Source organism: Megalobrama amblycephala, linkage group LG20 (genome assembly GCF_018812025.1).
Source record: "Megalobrama amblycephala isolate DHTTF-2021 linkage group LG20, ASM1881202v1, whole genome shotgun sequence".
Classification (NCBI taxonomy): Eukaryota; Metazoa; Chordata; class Actinopteri; order Cypriniformes; family Xenocyprididae; genus Megalobrama; species Megalobrama amblycephala.
The window spans coordinates 8,208,153-8,224,360 of NC_063063.1; the positions used below are offsets into that span (position 1 = coordinate 8,208,153).

General features: G+C 37.8%; 1 protein-coding gene across 1 annotated transcript; it reads right to left on the minus strand.

Annotated features, from left to right (window-relative positions):
- Positions 1-12,568: 12,568 nt before the first annotated feature.
- Positions 12,569-14,502, minus strand: ndufa4b (NDUFA4 mitochondrial complex associated b). Its single transcript, XM_048171146.1, is given in 5 exon segments — positions 12,569-12,920; positions 13,072-13,132; positions 13,208-13,280; positions 13,283-13,295; positions 14,292-14,502. Coding segments are annotated over 5 exon segments (246 nt in total). The 5' UTR covers positions 14,334-14,502; the 3' UTR covers positions 12,569-12,863.
- Positions 14,503-16,208: the final 1,706 nt, after the last annotated feature.

Consider the following 16,208-nt stretch of genomic DNA (forward strand, 5'->3'; position numbering starts at 1 on the left):
ATTTCTAATAAAAGAGGATGCTTCTGCTATTTTCCTCAGCAATTCATTTGAAGTTGTTTGTAATTCGTCATTTATTTAGATGATATGTCAAATGCAAACTAGTCTTTGTTCTGTGGCATGATAATTTCCTTTGCTCCAATTTACAGCCGTTCTCAGGAGTATAAGGTTCAACAATTAATCAGAAAAAGAAAAGGTACAAGACAACCTCCATGGAATATCTCGTCCAGTGAAAGATTTTGGTGTCACTTATGGAGATTGTGTTTCTGTAGGACAGTAAGAATGGGTCAAAATACATTAATCCACTCCAGCATGCTGAAGTTGATTTGTTAGTAGTGTAAAATGGAGATTAGAGATAAAATTTAATGCTAAAAAAAAGTCAAAAGTAAATAAATAAATAAACACCAGTCTCTCCTGAATTAATTATTTTTAATGGGTTATGTAGATTTAGAAAATTAAAGGGGTTCTATTGTGCTTTTTTCACATTTTCAACTTTCTTTAGTGTGTAATGTTACTTTTTGAGCATGAAAAAGGTCTGCAAAGCACAAAAGGGGCTTTTGCACTGGGTAGTTATTGGAACTCAGTTATAGGAACTAGCCACCAGGAGAACTACCCCGAGAACTAAATTTTACCATAGGGTCATTTTTTTGGTTGCATTCACACCACAAGTAGGAACTCAGAAGTGATGCAACCAGCCAACAACTAAGTCATTTAAGTGCATCATTCAACAACGTCAACAACTGGAGGATGGAGGATGCCATGATCAGAGCTGTGTTTTTGTTGTGTTGTGGGTTTTGTGATAACGGAGATGGAATGCAGACGTATAAGTTATGTGATTGAATGAGGAAAAAGAAGGGCTAAGAGATGAAATCACCAACGACATGTAGGAGATTTCATCTTTTGCTTGGTCCCTTCAAAGTCTCATTGGATTTCCTCCATAGCGTGAAGGTTGAGAAGTGCCTGGACTGTCGATCCATCTATTGCTGTTTTCCTTGTTTGTGAAGTACATATGTAAACTGTGTGTTCATATGGCTTTTTAAAAATGGCGGGTGCTGGTGTTTCGCATGGCATGCTTTTGGCCAACCAACACACACTTATCACTGGTAGTTCCTATTGTGCTGGGTTAGACCCTACTCTGATGTAGGAGCTAATTAGTCCCCTCAAAAGGCATTCCTATTTAATAGTGCGAACACGCCAAAAAGCGTGTACTTCCACCAATAGTTTTAGGAACTATGAAAATGTTCCTGCAGTGTGAAAGCCCCTAAAGTCCACTCTAAAAGGAGTCGTTCTCTATATACTAAGCACTGTTTCTGAGCTCCCTGAAACACCTCAATTGTAGTCTTGAATTTTCTTCTGGAAATGCACACAAAATGTCACAATATTCTTAATTTAAATAATTCCCACTAAAGGCATATGCAGGTGGCCAGGGTGGAGAGGGTGGATGAGGTGACCAGGTGGAGCAGACGGAACAAGAGACCACCACAGCAGAACAGGAGAACAACAAAGCCGGAGCCAATGGAGCAGGACAACCCCCATATCGGAGCTGATGGAACTGAAGGCCACCAGAGTGGAGCTGGTGGAGCAGGAGACCACCTAGGTGACACAGAAGGTGCAGGAGACCACCAAGGCAGAATTGAAGACCACCACAGTGGAGCCAGTGGAGCTGTAGACCACCAAGGTGGGGGAGATAGAGGTGACGACTACAATAGTAGAGCTGGAGACCATCAAAATGGAGCTGGTGGAGGTGTAGACAACCACAGTGTAGCTGGCAGAGCTGGGTGCCATGGCAAAGTAGAAGACCACGGGGAGTCAGGGGACCATGGCAGAGTAGAGCCAGGGTGTACACAAAGTTCAGGGATAGCCTCCATGGTCATGACAGAGCATACAGAGAGTTCTAGGGCAACCTCCATGGCCAAGACAGGGCAGAAAAGAGTTCACAGTCAGCCTCTGTGGCCGTATCAGAGCCGACAAGAAGCACAGGAAGTTCATAATTGTCCTCTGTGGCCATAACAGAGCCGACAGCGAGTATAAAGATTTCAGGAACTGCATCTGTGCCTGTAACAGAGTCGACAGAGGGTACAAAGAGTTTAGAGTTGGCCTCTGTGGCCTTAGCAGAGCCAAAAGAGGGCACAAAGAGTTTAAAAGGAGCTGTAGTGGTCACCGCTGCCTCTGGAAGAGCAGAAGTGTGTGCGGCCCACACACTGATGGTGGATAGGCCTCTGAGAACACTGGACCTGGGACCACCAGACTCAGACGTGCTGAGACCACAGGACACAGGACCACTGGACTTAGAAGAGCTAGGACCACAAGACTCGGGACCATCGGATTTCGAACTGCCAGACTCGGATGCACTGGGACCACAGGACTGGGGACCACCAGACTCAGATGCGCTGAGACCACCGGACTTGGAAATACTGAGACTACCAGACTCGAGACCACTGGACTCAAAATGACAGGACTTGGGTGAGCTGGCACCACCGGACTTGGGATGCCGGCCACTCGTGCCAACATCAGAGGAGGATCCGCCACACTGGATACCAGTCTCGTCCACCCAAAGACAGACCAAGTGGCCAGGATGGTACTGGCTGTTGGTGTCACGTGGTGGATCAAGCTCCATGGCCGTCGTTGCTTTATTTGATGTTTGATTCATTGTGGGTTCCTTCATACGTCATACACTGAGGTATGTATATATACTTACTTAGTACTTAGATCCTTCTGTGCTGTTGGGCACATCAGGCGATAAGGAGATTTTGAGATCGATGATGAAAGTTCTGTCAAGTTCTGAAAGGTGTTGCGGGGTCAGCCCCGGCCACATTTTGCCCCAGGGAGCACCAGTGCATTGCCACTTGGGGAACGCGACATTGTTGCATTTATAGAATATGACCGGCTACCCTGAGTCATTGTTGTGTAATTGTGGCTTGAAGGCTGTTGGAATTTCCCCACCACATGCTTCTTCATCGGTGATGTGATCGATGTACTGGATCTTGAGAATCCGCCAGAGAAATCGCTGGTGGAATGTGTTTATCCTCGGGACACCGTTTGCCATTAGCTTCCACATTTTGCATGCATAGATTGAGGTCGGGACGACAATAGAGGCGTATAGTCATAATTTGATCTTGAGGGAGATTGAAGCTGACTTCCAGATGTGATAGAGACGACAGAACAGAACACAGTAGGTGAATTTTTCCACTATCTCCAGTCGTGTCGCGTCAGTGGTAATGTTTGTTGGCATACCTACAGGTCCGGTCTTCATGATCTTTGATTTTTCCAATCTAATACATAGGCTGATCTTACTGGCTTTGTGGCTAAGTCTCTAGGTTGCATTGTGGAGCTGAGTTTCGTCTTTGGTGAAAAGGGCCACGTCGTCTGCAAAATGTAGATCTTTCAGGCGATCTTAGTCCGTCCAAGGGATGCCTGCTCCAAAGTACGCAGTTGCCTTCTTCATGACAAAGTCAAGGGCAACGAGAATAAGGATCGGGGAAAGGATGCAGCCCTGGTGGATGCCGGTACTGATCTCAAAGAAAGCTGTGTCGGTTCTTACGCAGCATAAGGAGTTGAGATACAGGTTTTTTAAAGATGATGATAAAGGCTTCTGGGACAACATAGAGCCAGAGGATCACTCACAATGAGTCTTGATGGATGTATATATATTATATATATATTTAAATGGGATGAAAGATATAAAATGTACTGAATGTTAGCTTGCCACATGTCATTTTAAAAGAAACTATGCTTCTAACCATAGTACAAGAGTTGTAGATCCAACCATGTAAGTAGGAACTATGGTTTTGGGAAATGCCAAATCAATCAACTACGGAACTTGGCTAACGATGCTTTTGGGAAGCACCAGAGCATTACAGACAGATTGGGAAGAGAGGTGCTGCAATGTAGAATGTGTGAAAATAATGGTTTTTGAACATTCAAGCATGCCAACATATTCTAGTAGACCACAAAAACAAAATCAAGTATTTGAAAAAGTTAGGTCCCCTTTAAATTCAAATTGCTTTCGAATTTTGAAATGTAAAAAGTGTGTTTTCCATAAAAAGTGTTCGGTCTATGAGTTTTTTTAATAAGCTGTATGCAATTTCTATGAAAATTCTAAATTTTCTTCATCTCTGCACTTTCTGTTCAACTCTTTTATTTGGTGGCATTTCACATAATTAATAAAAAAAATTTTTTATCTTTCTAACAACATTTTTTTTTATATTAATTATATTAATTTAATTATTATGAAACTAAACAATTATTATTAAAATCATTAAATACTTTTTCCTAAATTGCAGTTATCTAAAATATTCTTTACAGAAAGGGCACATGTCAGGACCAAAAGTCCTTCTCCGAGAGGTACTCTAAGTTCTCTTGGAATCTGAGGTGCTTTTGAATCTCTTCAGTGATAATTCTGTAATTATTTTCCTGTTTGCATGGTGTGAGTATGTGCATGTGTAAGTGGTTAAGAGAAAGTTTAGGAGTGTGCACACAGTGTGATTTATTGTAGTATTTCTTCAGGAAGGCAGAACAAATCAGGGGTCAGACAGTAAGTGCATGTAAAGCGTGTGTGTACTGTGCATTATTCTTTTCATGTCTCCTAGTTCATTAGGTGACCTCTTTATGTCCTGCTTTTTCCTTTGAATATTTTACTTTCTCTGTGACTGTATAGATAGGGAAACAGCAGGGGGCAGAGTGAATCCATATGACGAGGAGCTCATACAGTATTTTCTTAAGAGATACACCTACAGTGACCCCAAAAACAATTTGTACACTTAGTTAGGATAGTTCACCAAAAAATGAAGATTTTGTCATTAATCACCCACCCTCATGTCTTTCCAAACCCATAAGACTTTTGTTCATCTTTGAAAAATACAAATGAAGATATATTTATTATTCTTTCATCTTTTTTCCATCCATTTGAAATCCAAGCAAATAAACCTTTACCGTATCAAAAAGTGCAAAAAGAGATCAAAGTACATCATATGAATTGAGTGGTTTAATCCTATTTTCTGAAGAGACACGATCGCTCTATGTATGTACGTTGATACTTTTTTATGCATAACATTTTTGGTTGCAAGGGCTTTCAGTGGAGGGACAGAAATCTATGAGATGAATCTATGAAGATATAAAAATATCTTCATTAGTGTTTTTAGAAGATGAACAAAAGTTTTAATTATTTTGAATGACATAAGGGTGAGTAATTGATTATTTTTTAATGAACTATCCAATTTAAGTCAAGCTTAAAAATGTGTGGATGTCATAACAAAATATCAAAACAAGTGATACTTTTTTTTCTTCACTTTTTTTTTCACTAATTTTTCCAATATATCAGCTGATCAGTGTTGATCAGCAAGTCGTCAGTTTTATTTATATAGCAGTTTAATGTACATTGTAACAGACATCTCTAGTAAAAAAGACACTTGTAAAGATAGTATAAAGGTATCAGTATTTACTGTTTTTGACTAGTGTGAATGTTTGATATGACATGGTAGAATTAACTGTTGTATAAAGTATGATGTATGATACAGTATGTATGAAGTATGTTAATTATTCTTAGGTACCATTATGTACATTTTTACACTTCTGTTAATTTATAAACAGAATACTCCATGAACCAGGTGTTAACATACTTGCATGGAAAAAACATTTTATTCATTATACATCATACACAATGTTTGGAGAACATTATGTGCCCAAGGTTAGCAATAACAATTTATCATAAATTTACACCTTTGAAAAAGCAACAGTCTCCAAACATTGGACAATGACAGGCATTCATCTTAGAAACCTACAGGCATGAAACACAAAAATGACAGAGAATAAGATTTATGCACCTTTCAGGCTGATCAGTTCCAAAGCCAGCTGGATTATTTTAAATAGAACATTGTGACATCCAACCGCCTGAAGACTTGAGATGAACCGTATTATTTAAAGGTGCAGTGTGTAATTTCAGTGCCAATAATAGCATTTATGTCCCTTCCCATATCATTGGCACTAATTTTAATACAAAATAGAAAGAACATAATAGAGTCTTATGCACTACCACTGACATCCAAATGGTCAAAAGTAATTTTTAGCAGTATAGGCCTACTAAAATTGCTGTCGCTTGAGTAAATATTGAACACAGAATATTCTTGTTAATGCAGTAGATTAAAATAGACTCGAGTCAGCTTGTTAGAGGCTGCTTTGCTCTATCACACACAGTGTGACTTCTCAAGACAATTATTTAATGCAAGACACTACAGGCAAAACCATTATTGTTGTTGTTTTTTCATGTACTCTGCAATTTTGAGATTTTGTGCTGTTCTGCTGCCGTAACATGTCTTCTTTAAGACTATGAAAAGAAAATATCCAAACTATGAATCTAAGTAAAAAAAAAAAAAAAAACATTATTCAACAATTTCTTCTCTCCCCTGTCAGTCACTTATGCTGTTTATTTTGTATAGATAGTGCAATGTTTCCAGGTTCTACGTCAAAAACACTGGGCCCTGTCATACACCCGGTGCAATGCGGCGCAAGGTGCGAAGCAAGTGTTTTTTGCTAGTTTCAGCCCGATGCAGTTATCATTTTCACATCCTGCGCCACGTTGTTTAAAGGGTTAATTCACCCAAAAATGAAAATTCTGTCATTTATTATTCACCCTCATGCCGTTCCACACCCGTAAGACCATCGTTAATCTTCGGAACACAAATTAAGATATTTTTTGTTGAAATCCGATGGCTCCGTGAGACCTTCATAGGGAGCAATGACATTTCCTCTCTCAAGATCCACAAAGGTACAAATATAAAGGTAAAAATATATCTAAATCAGTTCATGTAAGTACAGTGGTTCAATATTAATATTATAAAGCGACGAGAATATTTTTGGTGCGCCAAAAAAAACAAAATAACGACTTATATATAGATGGCCGATTTTTAAAACACTGCTTCAGGAAGCTTCGGAGCATAATGAATCGCCAAAGACTCCGAATCATGATTTGATACGCTGATTCATTATGCTTCGAAGCTTCCAGAAGCAGTGTTTTGAAATATTTTCGTCGCTTTATAATATTAATATTAAACCACTGTACTCACATGAACTGATTTAAATATGTTTTTAGTACATTAATGGATCTTAAGAGAGGAAATGTCATTGCTGGCTATGGAGGCCTCACTGAGCCATCGGATTTCAACAAAAATATCTTAATTTGTGTTAAGAAGATTAACGAAGGTCTTACGGGTGTGGAACGGCATGTGGTTGAGTAATAAATGACAGAATTTTCATTTTTGGGTGAACTAACCCTTTAAATAGCAAATGCATTTGTGCTCATTTGTGCGCCCATGGGTGTGCTGGTCTGAAAACGAGGTGTTTTCAGGTGCATTGTTGGCATATTGCTATTTTGAGGCAACTGAAATAGACTGCGCCATTGACCAACTGAAACCTGGTCTACAGTCAATGGCGCAATATTTGTTTTGTTATTTAAAGGACGCGTTAGTAATATGCACCTATATGCGGGCGCACAGCGTGCATACACTCTGCTTATTACACACACAGGGATGCGCAGCAGCACACAAACATGCCAAATATTAAAAAGAAAAGGATTACAATGTAAAAGATTATCATTATGTGCATAAAGATAAAAATGCTTTGGTGGAATCCGGCTTTTCCCGTAGATGGTCTGCTCGCTTTAACCTCGCGCACGAGCAGATCTGTTTCCTCCCTAGAGAAGCGTAATTAATGACAGAAATTTGATTTTTGGATGAACTAACCCTTTAATGGACAAAATCAAATCCCGCCCCACATTTTCTTTTTTGTTTGAGAAGCCATTTCAGATACACATCACAATAGGGAACTGACTTTAAAAGACTGAAAGTCAATAGGTGGAGTCTATGTGTGATAACTATTTGTTGATGTCTTGCTCTAGAGGCAGTCATATGCAAATGTATTTGCCTGTGAGACATGACTTTTGAAGCTTGGTTAAATAATTGCTTTGTTTATAATGAAGCATTTTAAGCCTTGAAGCATGCAGGATGTTTTAAAGACCTTTTATATGTCAAAAGATTAAGGAAAATTTTATTTCTCTTGTCGCGCAAACAAAGGTCATGCAAATCCACCAGCTAGTTAGTAAGAATTTTTGGGGCTATCCTTTTGGGAAATATCCTTTTAACACATTACCTCATGCTTAGTGAGGCTTGAAGGTTGACATTTGCAACAAAATATTTGTTACTGAAAGATTTGCACCATCTGCAATGAGCCCTCTACATAAACATATAATTCCTGACCATGTTTTTCCTTCAGTAAAGAGCTCAGGACATAATCCCAGCCGTTGGACCTCCTTCCCAGCCAATATTGGTTTCACATTTTTATCATCACCTCATTGACCAGCTCCCTAAAGGAGCATAATGGGACTGTGGTGAAATCTTAGCAGTTTTACAACGGATGAAAATTCAAACAAGCCTAGTATATGAAAATATGGAAAAATATTACCCAAGTCATCTGGCTGAGAAACCAGTAGGAGCATCCCAAAAAAACATTATAGTTCTGATCAATATGAACAGAATGTGTATCTGAAAGACATATTGCTTTAATAAAGTTATGACTAAGTTTACAAAGAACTATTTGTTCATCTCAGTAATTGCAATTTCCTGTCGTCACCTACTGGAAACACTTTCAAACCTCACAAAAACCTCAAAGTTCCCACACCCACTTATAAACCGATTCTTCGGAGCCTCTTGGGGAATAGATCTGTTATGAGAGTGTCATGTCTGTTTTCATGGCCGAGATTAAGATCCATTTCTGTCATGTTAGCAGCTTCTAACAGGAAAGATCAGGACTTCGCTCAGCTCAAAGAGAAGAATGTTTGGGGAGCTCTTTTATGTCCTCTTTATGTTTTTAACAATGGAGAGAAACATAATAGAGTAAGTTTACACTGCCAGAGTCTTTCAAGCAGTCTCCTTCATGTTAGAGACACATGTAATAATATACCTCAGGGTTCGGAAGCAAAATACGGCTTTGCATTGTAAACATTAGTCATTCCTTTAGGTTGATAGCTTACATGTAAGCTAGATTTAATGTACAACAACAACAAAACAAAAAAAACTCTCTATATATCTTGACATTACATTTTACTCAAGGGAACTCAAGCTTCTTTTTTAAAGCCATAGGCTAATAGCCTCACTGAAATAACCATATTAAAACAAACACAACCTTTTCCATTTTTCTTTGTTACTGTACAGTTAAATGCTGATATAACTGAACATTAACATTTCATTGTTATTACAAGGGTTACACAGCTTCAGTTTTTAATTTATGTATTTTCATTTGCAACAATGAAAATTCATAATGTCACATAATATCGCCCCCTTTCAGAATAAAGTGGTATTGCATGACCCCACATTCCATCTTTAACTAAATGACAGGAGGCAATCCACCAAGCCAACACATTTTTAGACAGACAGATAGACATAGCTATATAGATAGTTACATTTGAATTCATGGACATCAAGTTTGTCAGGTAATTATTGTATATATGTTTACAATATATTGAAACATTCCAAAACATAAGGCCCCAGCAGGGCGGCTCACTCTCTGAGGTGGCTGCAGATGTTCTTGAACTGCCTATAACATCTCATGGTCATAAGTGTTTGTAGTGGAGGATTATTTTATGAATTAAGTCATCCTGTACATGGACCCCTCACTATGCACAAATAATCATCCACAGCACTCTGAATGACCCCGGACCTAATCAATCAATCTTCTGTGCTTTAGGGGGCAAAACAAATCTCGACTGAATGTGTTAAATAATGTTCCTTACTGTAATGACACAGCTCAGACAGATGCTACAAAAGTTTACGGTGAAATAAATAAATGCCAGATACAGCTTGTTGTGTAATGAATATGTCATAATTCAGCAACAGTAGATCATAAACAATTGTTTGGTATAAATGCACATATTCAGTGATTGAAAACTGCTCTGAAACTGTGTTTAGACTTTGAAAAGTCTTTTTCAAAGTCTAAAAAGTCACATTTTTTTAAAGGGATAGTCCACCTAAAAATGAAAATTCTGTCATCATTTGTAGTTCCAAACCCGTAAGACTTCCGTTCATTTTCAGAACACAAACGAAAATATCTTAAATGAAATTTGAGAGATTTCTGTCCCACCATTGACAGTCCACGCAACTACCACTTTGACGCTTTAAAAGCTCATAAAGAGATCATAAAACTAATCCATATGAATCAAGCAGTTTAGTCCAACTTTTCTGAAGAGACACGATCACTTTACATGATGAACAGATTTAATTTAGGCTTTTATTCACATATAAACATTCATCAGCAAACATAAACCAAACTCATCGGTTCTTCTGGAAGCTCAAACATACTGTGCAACACAAGAATGAACATTATTGGTTCAAGGGTTAGTTCACCCAAAACTGAAAATTCTGTCATTTATTACTCACCCTCATGCCGTTCCACACCCGTAAGTCCTTCATTCATCTTCAAGACACAAATTAAGATATTTTTGTTGAAATCCGATGGCTCAGTGAAGCCTGAATAGCAGCAATGACATTTCCTCTCTCAAGATCCATTAATGTACTAAAGACATGTTTAAATCAGTTCATGTGAGTACAGTGGTTCAATATTAATATTATAAAGTGACGAGAATATTTTTGGTGCGGCAAAAAAACAAAATAACATCTTATATAGTGATGGCTGATTTCAAAACACTGCTTCATTAAGCTTCAGAGCGTTATGAATCTTTTGTGTCGAATCAGCGGTTCGGAGCACCAAAGTCACGTGATTTCAGCAGTTTGGCGGTTTGACACGCGATCCGAATCATGATCCGACACAGAAGAATCATAACACTCCGATGCTTCATGAAGCAGTGTTTTGAAATCGGCCATCACTATATAAGTCGTTATTTTGTTTTTTCTCTCGTTGCTTTATAATATTAATATTGAACCACTGTACTCACATGAACTGATTTAAATATGTTTTTAATACATTAATGGATCTTGAGAGAGGAAATGTCATTGCTGTCTATGCAGGCCTCACTGAGCCATCGGATTTCAACAAAAATATCTTAATTTGTGTTCTGAAGATTAACGAAGGACTTACGGGTGTAGAATGGCATGAGGGTGAGTAATAAATGACAGAATTTTCATTTTTGGGTGAACTAACCCTTTCACACACGTCAAGCAAACATGCTTGAGTTTCCATTTATCATAACTGATGTGCGTTGATGAATGTTTATATGTGAATAAAATCTAATGTCCATCCTATAGTGTAAAGCGATCAAGTCTCTTCAGAAAAATTGGACTAAACCGCTTGATTCGTATGGATTAGTTTTACAATCTCTTTATAAACTTTTTGAAGTGTCAAAGTTTCAGTTGTGTGGATTGTCAATGGAGGGATAGAAGCGTCAAGTCAAGTCACCTTTATTTATATAGCGCTTCAATGCAGATTGTGTCAAAGCAGCTTTACAGTGATAACTGGTATATAATTTTGGCTGCACAGTAGCTCTTAAAGAAAATGGTGTCAGTATCCATCTTAAGTAAATTCAGTATTGATTCATTCCGATGTAAGAATCAATAGTTATTCATTTAGTTAATTTATCTATATCAGCACTGGAGTAAACAGTGCATACAATGGGTTCAATGCAGGTAGATCAAAACACTGTTGAATATCAAATGTCAAGGGTCCCCAACTAAGCAAGCCAAAGGCGACAGTGGCAAGGAACCCAAACTCCAACAGGTGACATCAGGTGGCAAACAAGTGTTAAAATGGAGAAAAAAACCTTGGGAGAAACCAGGTTGGGGCCAGTTCTCCTCTGGCGAACAGTGCTTTATTATGATTCAGGCAGCTATCATAAGTCCGATGGGATCGCAACAGTCAAAGTATTTATTCCATGTCTCAAATTTCATTAAAAATATCTTAATTTGTGTTCTGAAGATGTCAGATGATGACACAATTTTCATTTCGGAGTGAACTAACCCTTTAAATCATTACCTTTTGAAGTTTATCCTGTTATCTTGAGTCTACAAATGTAAGAGCTCTTGAAATTATGATTCAGATATTTGTTATAGCATTTACAATAAGATAATGATTACCATATGAAAAATAAAAAAAAATACTATGCAAGTCAATGGGGCCCATCAACTGTCCGGTTACCAACATTCTTCAAAATGTCTTCTTTTATGTTCAGCAGAAGAAAGAAATTCATACAGGTTTGGAACAACTTGAGGGTGAATAAATGATGACAGAATTTTCATTTTGGGGTGAACTATCCCTTTAAATCTGTCACCAAAGTCATTTTTGAGTAAATTGCGCCATCTATTGTAAGGCAGAGTAACCTCTTCAAGAAGACCGTTTTGAGTAGTCCTGTGCAAATAAACGAAAATAGTAAGAAAACAGCTCTGATTTGATTTGGGTACCTCTATATTACATATTGTTCTTATTCAAATTATTGCGGATAGATTTGTCTTAAATCTGAAACTCTGTCTCTCTCTCTGTATATTTATTAAACATGAAAAACAGTTCATTGCATTGGATGCTTCACACACACACACACACACACACACACACACACACACACAAAACACTTCTGTTATTGCTGTCTGTCTTGTTTATTTGGATAAGAGAAAGATAACTTCATATGATATTGATACAGGATTGATGAGGCATTTCCCTTGAGGTGTCAATATGTGTATCTGTAAAAAATATCATTTCTGGCTAAAGATAGACATTCAGATCTCATAGCTTATGTGTATGTGCACACTTTCTGTTTCTTTAAGGATTTTAAATGGTGATTCACATTCACAGAAGAGTTCTAGTATCTGATGTCATGTTGAATAGTCCTCTGGCGCATGAAGTGCAGCGTTTAACAACCCCAGCTGATTCACTCAGAAGTCAGGCCTGTCCTTCTTCAGTTTATTGTAGTCCATATTGACAGAGAAGAGCTGTGGGAAGTAAAAAAATAAAAAAGTACCAAATATTACCATCATGAGACTATTTGTAAGGATATAGGCTAATAGGATATATTAGCTAAATATGCAAAGCTGGATAATCAGAAATGGGTCAAAATGTGGTCTACGTAAATGTTGCTATCACCTTGTACTGGTCATTTGGACCCAGTTTATTCCAAGGCTCTGGGTTGTTCTTGCGATCCCATCTGTTGACAGATTTCAGTCAGTTCTCAGTGTACTCCGAACTACATTGAAACCTAAAGATTGATAAGGTTACTCACGAGCAGTCAGGGTTCTTTAGAGCGAGGCGGCCCAGGTAAAGCATAGACATGGTCGCTCCACCACCAATGAAATAAAGAGAGGAATCAACTTGAAAGAGAGAAAGAGTTATAAATAAATTACTACAGAAATGACAAAATTGGCCAATAGTAAAGCTGAACACCTAATAACCTGCCTATCATACCAATATCTTTTAGATGTCAACCCTGTTATCATCACATATATAGACCCTGAAACATCATTTGTCTAATGGAATGTTTAAATATTCAAAAATCACTTTATCAAACTGGAAAAGGTACGTTTCCTAGAATGATCCCTACAATGCTGTCTATGTAGGCAGCTCGCTAGGTTTTGAGACACTGACGTGCTTGTCTGGGGGAATTAGATCAACGTTTTTATACTGAGCAAAAAGCTGATTTCTTGTACATATATAGGCTATATATAAGTATATTAATAATCCTGAACTGCAGCTTTGTATTAGTTACTGTACAATAAAATATTTAGAAAATGTGGGCCTATCAACCACAGACTTTTTATTTCAAATAGCCTAAGTATACGTCCAAATTCCTTCGCACAGGCTAATGTATGTTCTGTTCTATTATTTTACGCTTAGGTCTCGATAGAAATAAGTTATGTTAAATGAATAAAAAGAGGCAAAGCTGATTTCACCTCAATGCCCTTGACAGCTGCTGAACAGCCATATATGACAGATACCGCGAGCTACAGCAGGCATACGTGCTCAGCCACTGTTGTTATATGGGGAATTCACGTACACACTGTCTATAGACAGAAATATATTTGGGAAATGCCAATGCCCTCACCATCTCACAGAATGGCCAGAAGAATATCTAACCACTGTGACATGAAATAAACCATGATTACTTCCCCTAGGATGCGGCAATTAAATATACTTAAAACCTTTTAAATCAAACAGCCATATTTATATTACGTATATCATCCCTCGAGCAGCGGACGAGGATGTATTTATCTAACGCCTGAAACGATTTAGAGACACAATTTGAGAATGAATGAATCATCATTATTAACAGACATGAGTATCATCAGTATCAAATGTGAAATACTTACAGCCGGGTGGCTTTTCAGTTGTTTCAGTACGGTATTCAGCATGTCAAACGCCCAAAATATTTCTATACAGCAGGATTTGATGAGCGTTCGTACACTGAACAGTAGGCTATGTTTCCTGAGCGGAGTGTGAAGGGATGCCTGATATACAAATGAGCTGAAGGCTTGTCCAGCTGCTCTGTTCTGGCGATAGATGGCGCCCGCGGGTAACACATTCCTCCACCAATGAGTCTCATTTAAATCTCGGGCCGGAGAAATTCGTCCTTGTAAAAATAGGTACTGTCGTTGTCTAGCAAAATGATCGAGGTCTATTTGTAGATCATAAATGCTCGTGAATAAAACTAAATTATTTGGCCAAAGGCTCTGTAATACATTTAGATTCTTTGAAACCTCTGTCATCTGAATTTATACTGATATTGTGTTTTAAAAAAGTTCCCGGTTTCACAAGGCTTAAGCCTAGTCCCAGACTAAAATGCTTATTTGAGCTGTTTTAACTGAAAACAACTTACACTGACACACACTGATAGCCACAAGGTTTTTTTTTTTAAATGCACGTTTATAAAAGCTACTTAAACATCCTAAACAGTGCACAGCATAAATGAGCACACCCCCTCTGAACAAATACAAAATATGTATTTTCTTTATGATCAAGGCAAGGCAAGGCAATTTTATTTGTATAGTACATTTCAAACACAATGGTAATTCAAAGTGCTTTACATAAAAAGGAACCAAATACATAATAATAATGGAACATAAGAAGTAGAAATAACAGTAAAAACAGAGAATTTCGCTATCTGGATGGAAGAGTTAAGAAGTTTCAGGGAGTTTTTTGTTGTCCATCAGAGCGGATCTAAATGGATCTTCCTCACGCAGAGGGATAACTGTTTATATTTGTCAGGTAGTTGTGCGTTTAAACATTACCCTTACAGACAAATCTTCCTGGACTAACTCTATACATAGCTGCATCCAGGGATAACTAAAAATATTTGTCAGGTAGCTGTGCGTTTAAACATTACCCTTACAGACAAATCTTCCTGGACTAACTCTATACATAGCTGCATCCAGGGATAACAAAAAATAAATAAATAAATAAACAAAAAAATATTTGTCACAGAGCTGCATCCAGGGATAACTAAAAAAAATAAATAAATAAATAAATAAACTGTACTTCCTAATTCTCCCAGCTCTTTCAACCAGACAGCAAGATATAAAATGCATTAAAAGTCAGAAAATAAAAAGATACATAAAATATATAAAATGCATTAAAAATGAAATGAATAAAAAATAAGAAAAAGAGTTGAAAGAATAAAAAGATAGTGTGTATAAAATGAAGTATAAACAGTTCGGACATAGCACAGTGCTCACTCAGTAAATGCATAGGTAAAAAGATGTGTTTTGAGTCTGGATTTGAATGTGGCTACTGTTGGAGCACATCTGATCTCTTCTGGAAGCTGGTTCCAGCTGCGGCTGGCGTAACAGCTAAAAGCAGACTCTCCTTGCTTTGAGTGAACCCTTGCTATTTCTAACTGATGTGATCCTATTGACCTTAGTAATCTGTTAGGTTTATGTTCTGTGAGCATATCTGCAATGTATTGAGGTCCTAGGCCATTGAGTGATTTATAAACAAGTAACAGTACTTTAAAAATCAATTCTAAATGCAACTGGAAGCCAGTGCAAGGACCTGAGGACTGGTGTGATGTGTTCATATTTTCTGGTTCTGCTCAGAATCCTGGCAGCAGCATTCTGTATGAGCTGCAGCTGTCTTATGGTCTTTTTTGGAAGGCCAGTGAGGAGCCCATTACAATAATCCACCCTGCTGGTGATGAAAGCATGAACAAGTTTCTCTAAGTCTTGACTGGAGACAAAGCATCTAATTCTTGCAATATTTTTGAGATGATAATATGCTGATTTAGTTATTGT